The following is a 16,833-nucleotide window of genomic DNA, read 5'->3' as shown; positions in this document are numbered from 1 at the left end:
AGGTTTTTACTTGGATCTGATCATATCTGGCAGACAGCTCCTCATGGGTTGCATTTCATCACCTAAAGCTGCATCCTTGCAAGGCAAACCTGCCATATTCTCTCTGGGGGGGAGGGGGGGAGGTCCAAAACCTTTTGACGTATTGAATGATTCTTGGCAGATGGTTCTAACCATCACTCGGCCATGCAGCTTTCTCCTGTACAACATCTAGAGGACACTACTGTTTCTCTCCAAGGACACATGCCAGATGCTTGTTCAGTACCTCATCATCTTGAGACATGCCTACTGTGACCCCCTCCTGGCTGGTGCTACTATAGCCACAAATACAGCTCTACTTCTATTACTGCCATGCCTCAGGCAGTGGAATTAACTTCCCTGTCTGTCTGAGCTTCTTCACACACAAGACTGAAGAACTGCAATCATGTACATTGTTCAGTAATCATGTCCCATTCATTGCAGGTGTTCACGCTGCCTAAAGTCAGCGCAAAGACCAAATTCAAGCTGACTGCGCATGAGGGCTGCCGTGTACGGAAGGTGGCTCTGGTGAACTTCTGCAGTGCTGCTTCTGAGGACTACTGTGAGAATGGCCTCGTGTGCCTGACCAACCTGGGGGACATTCACGTGTTCAGTGTGGCGGCGTTGAGGCCGCAAGTGCGATATGACTGCATCCGCAAGGAAGATATAAGCGGCATTGCGTCCTGTGTGTTCACCAAGACTGGGCAAGGTGATGAACTTAAACATACTCAGTACAGTTACATGGACAACAATAATCCGATATTAAGACTATACTCTGATTAAGAAACTAGCATGTAAACTGCTAGCTATTTATTTATTTAAATTTTATTTTATTACCTTAATCTGATTAAAGTCATACTCGAAGTAAACACAAATGGAATTAAGACGTGTGGAGTATTCCTGTTTTAGTCGCATTATCGACGTGTGTTACAGACATGTACACACCTTAATCACACTATTATCATGTGGGAGTTTTCACTGCATTGTGTGACAGGACACGTACACACACAGCAGTGCGCAACCGTTTTACAGTAAACGAGAAATCGGCTGCATCTGAAACCGTGTACATACCTGCTATATAGTAGGAGAAATACATGTATCTCGGCTACTATATAGACGGTAAGTACGTGGTTTGGGACGCAGCCCACAGCTTCAAGCAGTCGTCTATTTCCACGTACAGCATGACAAATTATTAACTGCACTTGAAGCTTTCATAAAATTCAAAATAAAAACACCCAAAACTGTATACGGTACCATAACGAAGACGAACTGTATGTCGATACGTGAAATTCTGGAGGGAACGTCAGACGGCGTGGCGTGGGGACGTAATGACGTGCGGTTAATCCATCTATGTTCTATAACATATAACACGGGAACATGAAAGGAATATTCCGAAAACGACTCATGTAAACGCCTTAATCACAATATTGTCTTATTCAGAATAAGGTCAGTAATTAGATTACTGCTGTCCATGTAAACATAGTCAGTGTCATGTCTCATGGGGTGTGTTTGCTGTAATTGTTGACAGTATCTTATTGTTGCCCAATGACAGGGTTTTATCTGATCTCACCGTCTGAGTATAAACGGTTCTCTCTGTCTGCACGGGTTATCACTGAACCTCAGTGTCGGGTGGACGTAGATCGACCTTACGAACCTTCTGAACATGAGTAGGTCATCTAACACATGTATACACTGTTGTGTTATGTTTTTAATTATTAAAAAAAAATAATAATTTTGTTGGGCAGAAGACCCAACTACATACTTTTGTTTGGTAATTCCCCATTATGCAATCCTTCCAGTCTGTGTATGCCAGTACTACCCCAGGCCAATGGCACATACAAGACCCAATCACCTGGAGAAAACAAATCTGCAGAACTTGCTGAAGGTGACTGACAAATCTCTTGGTACATAATGTGTAATGGTTCAAAATGGTGTGTGTGTGTGTGTGTGTGTGTGTGTGTGTGTGTGTGTGTGTGTGTGTGTGTGTGTGTGTGTGTGTGTGTGTGTGTGTGTGTGTGTGTGTGTGTGTGTGTGTGTGTGTGTGTGTGTGTGTGTGTGTGTGTGTGTGTGTGTGTGTGTGTGTGTGTGTGTGTGTGTGTGTGTGTGTGTGTGTGTGTGTGTGTGTGTGTGTGTGTGTGTGTGTGTGTGTGTGTGTGTGTGTGGTCCAGAAATCAGGGTTGCTGGGTATGTTCATTGCATTAACTCAATTTTCTTTGTCGTACCTCTGTCCGTTATCAGGCGTGTTTGATGAAATGCAGAGTATGTTATCGTCTCCTGGCCTGGATTCTCCAAACAGCAGTGCTGATATCACGCTCGACACAACAGGAGAGCTCACTGTGGAAGATGTGAAAGATTTCCTAGTGTGAGTCCTTGGCTTACAGACAAGCTGGCAGACTCTGCTTATATGCTCACACATTATGATTTGTGTTGGTGCTAAAGCACAGTGGTTGTTGTGGGTTTGTTTGTTTTTTTTTCTTCTTTCTTTCCACTTTTCTATGTGTTGCTCTTAGGATTGCGTACTGTATCAGATCCACATGTTTGTTTTTGTTTGTTGTAGGAGTGTGGATGAGGCTGAGAATAACCTGAGGAATATGAGCGAGGAGGATGGAAGGCTTCCTGGGATTCTTATCAACTGATCATTTTGACACCTGGAGGTGAGTTTTACTTAAAACTGAGGCCTCCTGCATTAGATCCTGCTGGTGAATACTGGATGGAGATGAGGGTGTATAATTGTATTTGGGTTGTAGGAAGGGAGCACTGTCAAGCAGGCGTATCAACCCTGACTGTACCAAAAAGCTGTTTGACGTGTCTGCGTGCATGTGCACACTCGAGATCTACTTTGGGGATGGCGATTTGCTGCTATAGCGCATGAACAAACATTTTCCGTTTTGTTTGGCACGCCATTAAACAAAGCGTGCAGCTTCTTGCCATTTTCCCGTTTTGATAAATGAAATGCAACGCAGCTGTCGGGCCACACGTACGGAAACAGATGGCGGTTACAGGACCGACTGAAACAAAACCGCCTCGAACGCTGTATATCGTAACTGACTTTGACTTTACTTTAACTTGCTTAAAGCCAGACTGGGTTATGTTCTCATCCCATCAGCATTAGTGTGGCTCCGCGTTCCAGACTGCGAGAGCTGGCACTCACGAGAGCATCTGCCTCTCATGTTCCTTCTGTCGCCTGACATACTACAGGCGTCTGCTCTCCTTGCTTTAAATCTCAGACGGGTTTATTACTGCACATTTAAAATTATTGACTTTTAATAAACATGGGGGGGGGGGGGCATTCAGAAGTTTCTCCAGATTTTTAGATGGTGATTTGCAGTGTTTTGATTTCAACAAACAATTACAGGGAAAAAAAGGAACTTGAATCTGAGCCCTAGTTTTACATTTCCTGAAGTTGGATTTTCCACCATGAAGAAAATATTGCTGTTTATGGGGAGACCAGCAGTCTGCTTCCTCCCTGTGGACATGTTAGAAAGTACAGCTGAAATGTGAAAAACTGCCATCTAAAGCGCTTCAGTCTTTCAGACCGGTAGGAGGATCTTAACCATCCATCAAACAAGGGGGCGGGCAGTAAACATCAAGGAGTGATTAATGACTATTTTGAAAGCACACATTTTATAGTGGTCTGTTCAAGTAAGATGGTGGCACTTCGACTCTGATGAGGATGTTGCTGCTTTTGATGCAGTCTTGGCCGAGCAAGATTATACGAAATCACATCGTCCGAAGTCCGAACATTTACGTTGATAAATGCATGAATAAGCATGAGAAGATTTATTCCAACTTCCTCTGTGAAAGTTTAAACTTGAAATGGCAGCCTAATTTTAAAATGTAATTAAAAGTGCTTAAATTCCATAGAAATCCTGTAAATGTGTATTAAACTACAGCCCCCTCCGAAACTATTGGAACGCCGAGGCCAATTCATTTGTTTGTGCTGTACACCAAAGACATTTGGGTTTGAGCTCAAAAGATGGATATGAGACAGTGGTTTAGGATTTCAGCTTCAATTTCCTGGTTTTTACATCTAGATGTGAGCAAAAGTATTGAAGTAAATTAAAGCAAATAAAACTCTCATCTCTGTATGTCTTTGTGAATTCTAACCTGGCTTTCTGATTCGTACTGCTGATGAATGGTTTGCATCTTGTAGTATGCCCTCTATATTTCTGCTCTTCTAGACGTCTTCTTCGAACAGTGGAATGTGATGCCTTCCCCCCCCCTGCCCTGTGGAGGTTGTTGATGTCACTGACTGTTGTTGTTTTTGGGTTTTTCTTAACAGCTCTCACAATGTTTGTCATCAGCTGCTGCTACTGTTTTCATTGGTCGACCTGTTCCATGTCTGTTAGTACACCAGTGGATTTTCTTTTTCGGGACATTACAGATTGTTGTATTGGCTATGCCCAATGCTTGTGCACTGCCTCTGAATGATTTTCCCCTCTTTTCTCTGCTTCAAAATATCTTTCTTTTCTCCCGTAGACAGCGCTCTGATCTTCATGTTGGTTTATCCTTTTTAATAACAAATGCAGTCTTCATACAGGCGTGATACAAAATGTGGTGTTATGTCGTTTAACACATCCACATATAAATACCAGGAAATAAAAGCTGAAATTCTAAATTCTTCTCATATCCATCTTTTGAGCTCAAACCCAAATGTCTTCAGTCTACAGCGAAAACAAATGAATTGGCCTTTCTGTTCCAATAGTTTCAGAGGTGACTATATTTAATAACCTTTATTATTTACCTATACATTTACATTACCTTACCTATAACCTTTACATTTAATATTTAATAAGTAGATGTGATGCACTACATGCTGTGCTCATCCATCACTTCAGAATATGAAAGGCAGTGGTAGCTCGGTGGTTAAGGCTCTGGGTTACTGATCGGAAGGTTTTGAGTTCAAACCCCAGCACTGCCAAGCTGCCACTGTTGGGCCCTTAACCCTCTCTGCCCAGATATATAAATGGAAGTTGCTCTGGATAAGGGCGTCTGCTAAATGCCACAAATGTAAATGAATACAGTAAGACAATGAAACAATGTAATGTCTCTCTCCACTAATGATTCAATAAAATATTTAGAAGCGGCTTGATTTAAAAGGAACGACGCTTCCACCTTGCCATGAAAAATGCATTTAAATGAACAGATGCACTACAACTAACACGTTCTGTGATGAGCTCGTTTGAGAAGGGGGGGTGTGGGACGTGCTGTCGGCATGCCCACCGGTTTCCACCCCCATTTAATCACAGTGGAAGTGGGAGGGGAAGTTTGGATGCTTCAGGGTTGGAGAGATTTTTTTTTTTTTTTTTCCAAATTGCTGCACTCTGTTCCATCTGAAGTGGCTTTAAGACTGAAGTATAAGTGGGCCTTAAAAACTTCTCAGTGGTTACATTTGAATGACTATTCTGTGTTTCCAGGGCTGATGGAGGAGAAGTGGTGGAAATTCCTTCATTATGTGCAATTGGACCTTGAGGAGGAGAATAACTTCAAGAGGCAGATGCGGCACTCTTCCCTTTTTACTCTTTGCCCTCGACGCTCATTTTCACCCGTTTCTGTACACCAGTGCTTTCCAGCTTGAGAGCTGCTTAAGTGCATTAAGAAGGGTAGATCAGACGTTCCTGTCAGAATACTTGCACTGACCACATCTTCGGTATTTTTTAAAAAAATTTTCTCTTTCCTATTGCGCACACATTCCTCTTTTCTTGTGTCATGCTACTTTGCTTGTCCTTTCACCGTGATTTGCCAGTAAGAGGCATGAAGTGAGTCTAAAATGTTTGTTGCTTCTCAACACGATCTATAATACTGTGATGGTTTCTTACAACAAATCAGGACGACATAGAAAAGTTCAGCTTATGGACCCTGTGGGTTTGATGGAATGTGGTGGTGTATCTTTTTCATGTCTCATGTAACCACTTGCCATTGTAAGTAATATTGACAATTAACTGTGAACTATAGTATTTGAAGGAGCATGGTGTCTAATCTTGGAAGTATTAATCATTAATTAGAGAGTATCGAGCTTTTGAGTTTTATTACTCGTGTATACTTGTAACCATATTAACGAAAAATGAAGGAACTAATAATTATGGTTTTCCATGTAACATATTTAATAGAATAATTTTATACTATAACTTTTGTAATTTTTTTTTTTTTTTTTTTTAGAATTAGGAAATGAAGGCTTTCTAACAATGTTTTGGGGTAATGGTTGGGCTGTGGGGTAACAGAATGTGGTTGAAGCAATCTCAAGTGAAACCAAAATGAAAGTACAAATGAAAAATTTGCAGTTTGGGTAAATCGAGGTTTTCAGTGTCGGTGGTTTTTAGAGTACGAAAACGTTTGGCTTTTTTCGTATACTGTCTTTTAGAAATGAAACATCACACTTTCAGTACATTGCCTAGTAACGGCTAGAACTTGTTGAATTTACCCTGCCCTCATGTTTTCCCAGTGGAATTCATCAACCTGTTTTTAAAAAATATCAAAGGGACCTCACTGATCTAGTTGTTCAATTAATCTTTAATTTCTCTCTGTATATTTTTCTTTACTATAATGTTACACCTGACACCTAGCCTGTGAATTTGTATTTAATTTGTTTTCTTGTGTAGAAATGTAACTGTAGATATGACCATGCTAATGAACAAATGTTAATAAAGTATTTACTCATTTTAATTGCTTTTTGTCCTCTGATCTAATGCACATCACATTCTAATGTGTAAAATGCCATCAAAGCATAAGTTTTAACATTTGTCATTAAAAGCACAAATGCTATTTAACTTACTGTAGTTCTACAGTCCAGGCTTTAGTATTAGTACTGAGGCATATGTCACCCCCTGCTGGGAGCTGATGGCTCTTCTCTTCATCACATTTCACATTTACAAGGGAATGGCTCGGTACGGGTCGGGACAGGTCGTGTCTTTTTCTTAGTTTTATTAACCGACCTGTACCATACCGGCCTGACACATACCAACCCGACCTGTCCTAGCCGGTTCCCTTGTAAATGTAAAATGTAAAGAAGAGAAGAGCCATCTTCAGTTTTTTTTTTTTTTCTTTTTTTTAAAATAAAAAACTGTCACAGACATCCACAGAAGCCCAGTGAATTTTCTAAATTCAAATTCGTACATCGGTTCCACATGATTTGAATTGAGTTCTTCGACATAATTCGTAAATATATTTTATGTTTATTGCAAAATATTAAGGTTTATAATATTTAAGCAGTTTGAGTGTGTAGGAACGCTGATTCGATTAGGTCGTTCTCAGTGCTTCATGGGAGTGAGCGTTCGCTGCACCACGATTTTATTTGATTAAAATTAAAAGGTGTTTGTTTTTTTTTACACACACAATTCTGCACTGTTCAAAAGAAACAAGGTTTATTTAATATAGGTAAAGTTAAAACAAGTTTTTAAGTACACTACCTGTCAAAAGTTTTGAAACACTTGCTTATTCAAAATAATTTTTTTTTTTTTTTTTTTTTTTTTTTTTTTACATTTTAGAATATTACCATCAGCAAAGCTACTGTATGAAATAAAACAAATGTTTAATGTAGGAATGAACTACAATCCCAAATTGTCATGTTTGTTTTTTTTCTTCAGCAAGTCTAAACAGGATACATGTTTAAGGATACAGGCTAATGTACGAGTTACTGAAAGTTTGGAAACGATCTGCTACATGCCAATGTGTCCACCCTGATGCTCAACCACGGCTGGAAGAACTTTAAACAGACTGTTGATGGAATTATCACATGCCGTTTCTGTCAGTTCTGGGCACACGGTGGCTTAGTGGTTAGCACGTTCGCTTCACACCTCCAAGGTCGGGGGTTTGATTCTCATCGTGGCCCTGTGTGTGTGGAGTTTGCATGTTCTCCCCGTGCGGCAGGGGTTTCCTCCGGGTACTCCGGTTTCCTCCCCCAGTCCAAAGACATGCATGGTAGGCTGATTGGCATGTCTAAAGTGCCCGTAGTGTATGTGTATGTGATTGTGTGTATGTGATTGTGCCCTGTGATGGATTGGCACCCTGTCCAGGGTGTACCCCGCCTTGTGCCCGATACTCCCTGGGATAGGCTCCAGGTTCCCCGTGACCCTGAAGACGATAAGTGGTATAGAAGATGGATGGATGAACGGGCCAAGTCAGACTTTGTTGTCAGTTGAGCCTTCTACAAAAGTTACTGTCATTCATTCATTGGATTACAGGGTTTTTTTTTCACTATTTAGCTGTCGTTTAATTTTAAGAATCTAATAATTTGCATATATAAAATTACTTTATTTACAAGTGTCATGTTTGTGATTTTTTTTTTTTTTTTAAGGTTATTTGTCATTTAGTACAGCTTCTGACCAGCAAATCAAAACAGACTTGTGATTTGATGACATCATGCTTCAGGATCCTGTTTCCTTTGACGCATATTTTTAGTGGCCACATCTGTATGTTTAATCCTCTATGCTACCTCTGCTAGATGTACATTTATTTACACATATAGCTTTATTATTAAAAAAAAACCTTTGACTCACAATTACAAATGTACTTTAATATAGCATCACATTCAATTACAGACTTCTAGTGGTTCAGCAAAGATGCTCAATTTAAACTAGCCCTGCAATCAATGAATTTTAAAGATACTTTAGAAGAACAGATTCACAATATTCCCATGCAGTGGATCTCATTAGTTTTTAACTTCCAGTCCAGAAGTAGACTCTGCCCCTTTTTACTAACAACAACCCATGGGGCGTCATTTCGGCTGCTTTTTTTTTTTCATTATTGCAGCTTGTCTCACAAGCAACAGCGTTCTCAGACAGATTACAAACTATGAAGTGGCACTCTGGAAGTGATTCATCTTCTTAGAAAAATAAATTCTTAAAATCTACAGTGGGTTTGAAGAAATTTTTTCCCCCTCTCCCAGACACTGCAGCGTTTCAACTGTTCAAAAACTTTTACATCACATCACGTCATCCTCCTCCTCTTCCTCTTCATCTTCCTCTCCATCAAAGTACTTTTCTTCAGCATCACGACTTAAAATGTCCAGGTTATCATAATCTGGGTTCTCATCCACTTCACTGCAATATATAAAATAACACTTTCATCATGTGAAAGAATTGTCTACATAATGTATTTTCTATATATAAAAAAAAAGAAAAGAAAATTCTCGTTACATTAAGAACTTCCCATAAGAGAGATTAATATCTGAAATACTGTAATATGATGTTTCTCTAATACGGCAGTGCAGGGGAACTCATGAACTATAAAGAAACTATATGAACATTAAAAAAATAGAGCTTAGACATTTTGTTCAGCGAATTCTTACGGTCATTAGATCACTTCCACACCTGCCTCGAGACATCAATGCAGAAATCCAAGTGGCTGTTATTGAGTGTACTGAGGGACAGAATGATGGACGTGACATTAACCTGTAGTTAAACTCTTTATCTTTGCCCTCTAAGAAGCGTTGGTGCATTTGACTCAGAAACTCGTCTCTCAGCAGGGCTTTCTCTTCTGCTGTCGGTTCCCAGTCTGCATGTGTAGGCTCCTCTTCACCTATGGAGTAAAAAAAAAAACACAATCAGCAGGAAAACTTATTATTCCGTCCATCCATACCGCTTATCCCCTACACAGGGGCTCGGGGGAGCCTGGAACCTATCCCAGGGAACTCGGGGTACAAGACAGGGTGCCAACCTGTTGCAAGGCCCAATCACACACACATTCAGCCTACAGAGCACTGGACTGGTGGAGGAAACCCCCGAAGCACGGGGAGAACATGCAAGCTCCGTGCACACAGGGTGGAGGCAGGAATAGAACCCCCAACCCTGGAGGTGTGAAGCAAACATGCTAACCACTACGTCCCCGTCCCCCCAAATATTCATAGTTCCCAGGTCAAATCCTTAAGGACCCTTAAATAGGTGGTGGGTGCTTGTACGCAAGCTATCTTCTACGCAAGCTATAGCACACAAATGTCTGGGTATTTTATTCTGCATTGCATTAATGCAGCAGTTGTAGAGAATGTTGTAAAGTTGTACCGGACTATACCTCATGACTACTGTGCAACATGGCTATTCATGCTAAGTGGTGTCAAGATACCAACACGTGCCATGACTTTAGCAGCAGACTGATCAAACCATGACAATATTAGCTAACAATATTGATCAGGAATTATCTGTACGTGTATGCCATCTCTACTGCACTACAGCAACAAAATGTGTGTCAAAACAGCTGGCTTGAAATAACTAACATTTTACAGGTCGACATAGCAACCTGTCTGTGAGGGTTGTTTTGGCCATGGCATGCCCCCTAGTGGAAATATCTTTTCATCCCCCAGTTAGTTAATATACCACTGGCCTCACCGTCCTCTTCCTCCTGATCGGCACAGTTCTCTCGGTCCTGTTCCTCCTGCAGGCGTTTCTGGAGCTCTTTCTCCTGATAAGAGTTGATGAGCAGATCAGACAGACCTGTCGGACCCTTCTGCATAGATTCTTCAGAGCGCTGCAGGATCTCCTCCTCACTCAGGTACTGACCAATGTACTGCTCGTACAGAAGAGGCTCTCGAAAACGCATCTGCTCCTCGCTGAAGTACTGGCCCTCTTTGGAAAGGCAAAAAGAAGAAGAAGAAGAAGAAAAGCTCAGTTATATTGATATAATAAAATCTCTTATAAAGAGTCAGCTAGATTTCTACTCATTCACCTGTCTGTCCTCCATCACTTTCATTTCTTCATTTTGTTTATTTAATATTTTTTACCTTGTGCAAGTTTAAGTTTGTGTAAGTTTGTATTTGATCTGTTTTGTTGTTGTTATTATTATTATTAATAATAATAATAATAATAATAATAATAATAATAATAACAACAACCTTTATTACACAAATACAACAATTTTTTTTTTTTTTTAAACGTGCTTTACAAATAATCATGTGAAAAAATAAGTACACCCCATGGAACCTTTTTTTTTTTTTTGGACACATTTAGGCAAGTAAACATTTGATCCTGTTTGAAACAGGGCCTATTAATAAAGTTGATAGACTTTCAAATGACACATGATGACATTTTGTAGTACTTTTCGCAATTTAAATGAACAAAAAACAGACCAGTCACTTGGAAAAAGTAAGTACACCCCGACATTTATCACACCTTCACATCCATAAAATTAGAATCAGGTGTTGAAGTTTGGGTTCCAGTGATTAGAACCTGATTAGGGAGTGCAGGTGGAACCAGTCTTATTTATACCCCTCTCATATCTAGTGTCTGGTGTTCCCTTTGTTATTGAGGTGTGTGGTGTCATCATGTCAAGATCTAAAAAGTTCTCTAAGGCCTTCAGGCTGTGGATGCCTATGAGTCTGGCAAGGGATTTAAAAAATGAGGAAAAGGATTAAACAAGGATTTAACAAGTGGTGCAGATTTCAAACGACTGCCAATTAGTCCAGGACGGGCCGTCCCAGCAAATTCAGCCCAAGAGCAGACCATCTGATGCAAAAAGAAGTCTCCAAGAACCCCAAAATTTCCTCACAGGATCTGCTATTAAGTCTTGTAACTGTTGGTGTCAAAGTGCATGCTTCTACAATCAGAAAGAAATTGCACAAATTTGTCCTGCATGGGAGGCATGCCAGGAAAAAGCCTTTGCAAGACTACAGTTTGCCAATGAGCATACAAGCAAAGACTAGGCCTTTTGGAATAATGTTCTCTGGACAGACAGATAGAGATGGTTGGCCACCGTAACAGCAGACATGCTTAGTGCAGACCAAAGACAGCTTTTCAGGAGAAGCACCTCATACCAACTGTCAAGCATGGTGGTGGAAATGTTATGGTTTGGGGTCATTTTTTCATATGACTGTAAACTTGACAGTAAGCTTTTACTTTAGAAACTAAAACTATTGTATTAGAATGAGCACAAAAATATAAACCTTTATGGTGCATTGCAGCCATAATTACATTCTAGAAAATGAAACAACAGTCTGACCAATCAGAATCGGGACTTCATCAGCGATATGGTATATTATTGTATAATGTTTACAATATTAGCGATTGGCCGATAGTTATGCATGAGCCAGAACACAATGGATGAGCTTTAGCCAAAAAAAAGGCTTTGAATTTTTAAACACTGAAAGGATAACATGGGCAAACTCAAAAATCACCACACACACCCTTCTGAAGTGCTCGGAGAGCTGCGTAGCGATGGTTGCGCACCCTCGTCTTGTTGGCCGAACTTGACGCCTGTTTCTGAACTTCTGTACAGTAATACTGTGTTCGACAGTCACTGCTCACATGTGAGAAGGCCTCCATATGCTCCGGTTTCAAATGAGTGTGATAGCGCTCAAGAAAGACTACCGGCTTGGTATTATACTGTTCCATCAACAACTGCTTTTTCTCCTCCACAGTAAGGTCTGGTTCTCCCAGCTGCTGGCTCTTTACTGGACTCCCACTGACCACTATGGCTGATATCATGGCATCCAGAGTGGTAGAACCTTTAACCTGAATCTGGAGAGAGAGAGACAGGGGGGGTGGGGGAGAAACAGGTACATTCATTTTGCTCAGTGGTAGCTTTGTACCATTACAGATATTTCATTGTTGGTTTTAAAAAGGTTCTCACGTGGGCAGTGGGGTTTGAGGGCTCACTGGCATGCTGGTCCATCTCATCCTCATCCTCTGTTCCAGTACTGTGTGGATCGCAGGGTGCAGGACTGGCAGGTTCGATGCATGAATCGATTTCGCCCCACATTTCTGGTGCCGAGTGTAAACTGTTATTGTAGAAATCACATTTAATCAGTTTTGTAAACTAATGTTAGCTATGTTGTGAATTTTTTGTCTACGCAATATAAAGGATGGCCCTTTCACTTTTACACGATGTTAGCTAACCAAATTACACCGTCATTCTCATAACAATGTCATAGTTTTGTTGTAGTGAAAATCCTGGATACGTCTTCGCAAGGTTGCGAGTCACGCTTTGGAAACATAACTCATAACCAATACCGGATGGAAAGGATGTCTCAAACATTATATTTCAAGGTGAAGTATACCGTAGTAATAATGGTCTGTGTACAGGTAACACTTTGTTTGCACTATATGTCCAAAGCTTTGTGGACACCTGACCATCACATCCATATGTGCTTCTGTATTTAACTGCAGTTAGAAGAAACTCCACTATTCCGGGAAGGCTTTCCGCTAGATTTTGGAGCGCTGTTGTGGGGATTTGTGTCCATTCAGATACAAGAGCACAAGAGATTGCGCATTGATGTTCATCAAGAACATGAAGTCGGTGTTCCAGTTCATCCCAAAGGTGTTCAGTGGAGGTGAGGTCAGGGTTCTGTGCAGGATACTCGAGTTCTTCCTGTCCAACCTTCTCAAACCATGTCTTCATGGAGCTCGCTTTGTGTACAGTCCCAGTGAAGGGAAACTGTAATTCTACAGCATACAAAGACATCATATACAACTGTGTGCTTCCAACTTGGTGGAAGAACCACATATGGGTGTGATGGTCAGGTGTCCACAAACTTTTGCCAATATCGTGTAGATCTTATTAGCATCAAGTTATTTATCTGAAACATGCACACTTGTAAATGTAATACCAGAGGGACACAAATATTGAAGCACCCCATCAACCTAATGCTATGTGTAGCACTCATTTTACTAAAACCAATACAAGTCGCTAGATAGTTTCTAGAACATGCCGCTATACCTCACACTTTCCCGCATAAGCTAAGGACACACTTTTAGGTTTAAATAGAAAAGAGATTTTACCTTTTGTAAGGGACAAACCAGGACTGTTTGCATGCATGTACACCGCAGACTCGGTGGAGGTGGCTAACTAAACTTGCTAGCCATTTCTGAAAACATCAAACCTAACCACTAAACACACACATTATTATTATTATTATTATTATTATTATTATTATTATTATTATTATTATATTTTTTAAATCAGTGTAATGAAATACCGCGTTTGCTGGAACAAAAATAAAAAAATAACTCCCTCACAGATTAGCAAAGAGAAACTTCTCTGGCTTTATCCTCATTGCCTCATCACTCCCTGTATAAGTGCACTACATTGAGTAGAACTCTGCTTTTAGTCTACAGCTTTTACTCCCTATGTAGTGCCTTATGTTCAGTTTGGGACTGTGCGCCATGTTTTATCTTCCCCTTGAAACCTCGGTATGCCGAGACATTCCTTTTCAGCGTCTAGTTTCCAGCAGATGGCATCGAAACCCCAGGATTAAAAAAAAAAAAAAACCCAAAACAAAAATAGTGGAAGCAGGTTTTTTAAACTTTTACTTTTAAATGAGAATAAGTTTGTGGATGACTATTCAAACTTTGAGCTCGCCCTTCTATTCACTGTACTGTTATTATATTAGATGTTATAATTAATAGAACTGGATGTGGAAACATTCTATATTATTATTCATGTTATTATCAATCCATCCATTTCTCATACTGCTTCTCATACACAGGGTCGTAGAGGAGCTTGGAGCCTATCCCAGGAACAAGGCAGGGGACAGGGTGCCAACCCTGCAGGGCACAATCACACACATATTCACACACTATGGAGAATTTGGAAATGCCAATTAGCCTACAGAGCATGTCTTTGGACTAGGGGAGGAAACCATAGTACCTGGAGGAAACCCCCAAAGAACCAGGAGAACATGCAAACTCTGCATACATAGGGTGGAGGTGAGATTCAAACCGCCACCGTGTCACTGTGCCCCCATTATTATTATTATTATTATTATTATTATTATTATTATTCTTTCAATTCAGTTTTATTTGTATAGCACTTTTAACAATGCACATTGTCCCAAAGCAGCTTTACAGAAATATATAAATTCAGAATAAAGATTTTAAATGTATGGATTTGTCTCTAATGAGAAAGCCAGAGGCAACAGTGGTGAGGAAAAACTCCCTGAGACGATATGAGGAAGAAACCAGGAGAGGAACCAGACTCAAAAGGGAACCCGTCCTCATCTGGGTGACACCGAGTAGTACGATTATAAATAATTCCCTTCTATAAATGTACTAATACTACATGGTCAAATAGTGCAGTTGTGTAACCAGGAAAATTCATTACAGTTTCTACATGAAGTCTGTTTTGTTGAACTTCTCCACTGTTCACTGATGGAGACTTACCACAAACAGTTTTGCACTCAATTGTAGACCTAAAGCCATCATAGCATAAGTGTTCATATGAATTGAGGTCCAAAGCCATCTTTATGGTTTTTAAGTGGTACCATCCTCAGTAATCTCAGTGACCTTTAGGCTGCACTGTGTGGGGTCATCCTCAGCAGCAGCATGTGACTTCCTATTGATGAGAACTCCAACCAGAAGTAGGGCATCAGGATGGAAACTATTATTATTATTATTATTATTATTATTATTATTATTATTATTATTATTATTATTATTATCCATCCATCCATCTTCTATACCGCTTATCCTTTTCAGGGTCACGAGGAAACCTGGAGCCTATCCCAGGGAGCATCGGGCACAAGGCGGGGTACACCCTGGACAAGGTGCCAATCCATTGCCGGGTACAATCACATACACACTCACACACCCATTCATACACTACAGACATTTTGGACATGCCAATCAGCCTACCATGCATGTCTTTGGACTGGGGGAGGAAACCGGGGTTGTTGTTGTTGTTGTTGTTATTATTATTATTATTATTATTATTATTATTATTATTATTATTATTATTATTATTGGTTCATTCCTTATATTATTTCTCTCTTATCTCTCAATAATCTTTAGATTCATAAAATCTTTGCAGGCTTCCTCAACTTGAATTTCCACTTGGTTCGATGAAAGTTGGTTTAAATGTGGTGTAGGAATACATTTGACATTTGATCTCAGGAACACTGGGCGTGTGGTGGGAATACACCCTGGATGGTATGCTAGTCCATCACAATTGATGTTTTTAATCTATTAAGCAAAATATGATCTATCAAAAGATGCCCTTAAATTGATGATCACATCAACTGAATGAATGAACTTCTCTATTAAGCTACATTTGTACTTTTCCATTTATTCTAGAAATGTTTGTTTCTTCTGACCTTTATTTTAATACGACTGTACAGGTCTTGTGGAAAGAGGATTTCAAAGTCATTGAAAATAGTGGTGGTCATGTTTGTTTTTGAATAATGTCTCCTAAATGTAATAAGAAGTATGATTGTTGTACTTTTAAAAAGTCAGAAAAAGGACACAGATTTTTTTTTTTTTGATAAAAATGTTTATCTTTAGATGACAGAGAGTACCGCTCAGATCATTGCACAATAAAAAGTTATAATACAGTGTAGAAATTGTATAGCCATTTTAAATACCTCCCTTGCATCACATCTGAGCCATATCAAAGAACTCAAGACAAAATTATTGCAAACAATTTGCTTCAAGAAAAAAAATAATAAAATAAGAAAAGACTCAACTTTCTTCCACGAAAGAATGGAGAGAATGCTTAGATTAATTATTTAAGGATACTAGGTTGCTTGATTGTGAAAGCTGTAGTTTCCATATCACCAATGTGATTCAAATAATTTAAGCATGTACACACCAAATCCTTTTACTCATTTCTATCATTTGTTCATATAAAAAAAAAAAAAGTCAACTCTTGTTTTTTTTTTTTTCTTAATTCTTTTTAAAACTTTTTTCTTCAAAAGTCATGGTGCTGGTTAAAAAAAAACATTTTCTTAGCCATATAAATTGACTGAACATTAATTGTCCAGTATTTAAATATGCCATTAAATGCCATTAAAATATTCTACCAGCCATGATTTTTGCTTACACCTAAGTTGCTTGAGCTATGATCACAAAGATACAGATAAAATATTGCATTAGACAATGAATAAGTTGATCTACAAAGAGG

At 39.6% G+C, this 16,833-nt stretch overlaps 2 protein-coding genes across 2 annotated transcripts in view; one reads left to right on the top strand and one right to left on the bottom strand.

Annotated features, from left to right (window-relative positions):
* llgl1 (LLGL scribble cell polarity complex component 1) overlaps window positions 1–6,678 on the top strand; it is a 37,182-nt gene extending 30,504 nt beyond the window's left edge. The window contains exons 18-23 of the mRNA XM_053612709.1: window positions 460–724; window positions 1,568–1,682; window positions 1,815–1,900; window positions 2,254–2,377; window positions 2,573–2,669; window positions 5,433–6,678. Coding sequence (XP_053468684.1) covers window positions 460–724; window positions 1,568–1,682; window positions 1,815–1,900; window positions 2,254–2,377; window positions 2,573–2,651 — 669 coding nt within the window. The 3' untranslated portion in view covers window positions 2,652–2,669; window positions 5,433–6,678. The remainder of the gene's footprint in view (window positions 1–459; window positions 725–1,567; window positions 1,683–1,814; window positions 1,901–2,253; window positions 2,378–2,572; window positions 2,670–5,432) is intronic.
* Window positions 6,679–8,111: 1,433 nt separating this feature from the next.
* ccdc97 (coiled-coil domain containing 97) lies at window positions 8,112–14,600 on the bottom strand. Its single transcript, XM_053612710.1, has 7 exons — window positions 13,916–14,600; window positions 13,719–13,826; window positions 12,571–12,718; window positions 12,125–12,458; window positions 10,335–10,571; window positions 9,405–9,531; window positions 8,112–9,053 (listed from the first exon to the last, which is right to left on the bottom strand). Exons 3-7 carry the CDS (start codon window positions 12,697–12,699, stop codon window positions 8,936–8,938), a joined length of 945 nt encoding a protein of 314 aa, XP_053468685.1. The 5' UTR covers window positions 12,700–12,718; window positions 13,719–13,826; window positions 13,916–14,600; the 3' UTR covers window positions 8,112–8,935.
* Window positions 14,601–16,833: the final 2,233 nt, after the last annotated feature.

The sequence above is a fragment of the Ictalurus furcatus genome, chromosome 24 (genome assembly GCF_023375685.1).
Source record: "Ictalurus furcatus strain D&B chromosome 24, Billie_1.0, whole genome shotgun sequence".
Lineage (NCBI taxonomy): Eukaryota > Metazoa > Chordata > Actinopteri > Siluriformes > Ictaluridae > Ictalurus > Ictalurus furcatus.
The sequence above is the reverse complement of the archived record's forward strand: the minus strand, read 5'-3'. Positions and strand labels throughout refer to the sequence as shown.

Coding starts and splice junctions, on each gene's coding strand:
- ccdc97 (XM_053612710.1), bottom strand. CDS start 12,699: ATGTGGGGCGAAATCGATTCATGCATCGAACCTGCCAGTCCTGCACCC. Junction 10,572..12,124: donor TCTCCGAGCACTTCAGAAGG/GTGTGTGTGGTG, acceptor GCCTTTCCAAAG/AGGGCCAGTACTTCAGCGAG. Junction 9,532..10,334: donor CGATCAGGAGGAAGAGGACG/GTGAGGCCAGTG, acceptor TTTACTCCATAG/GTGAAGAGGAGCCTACACAT.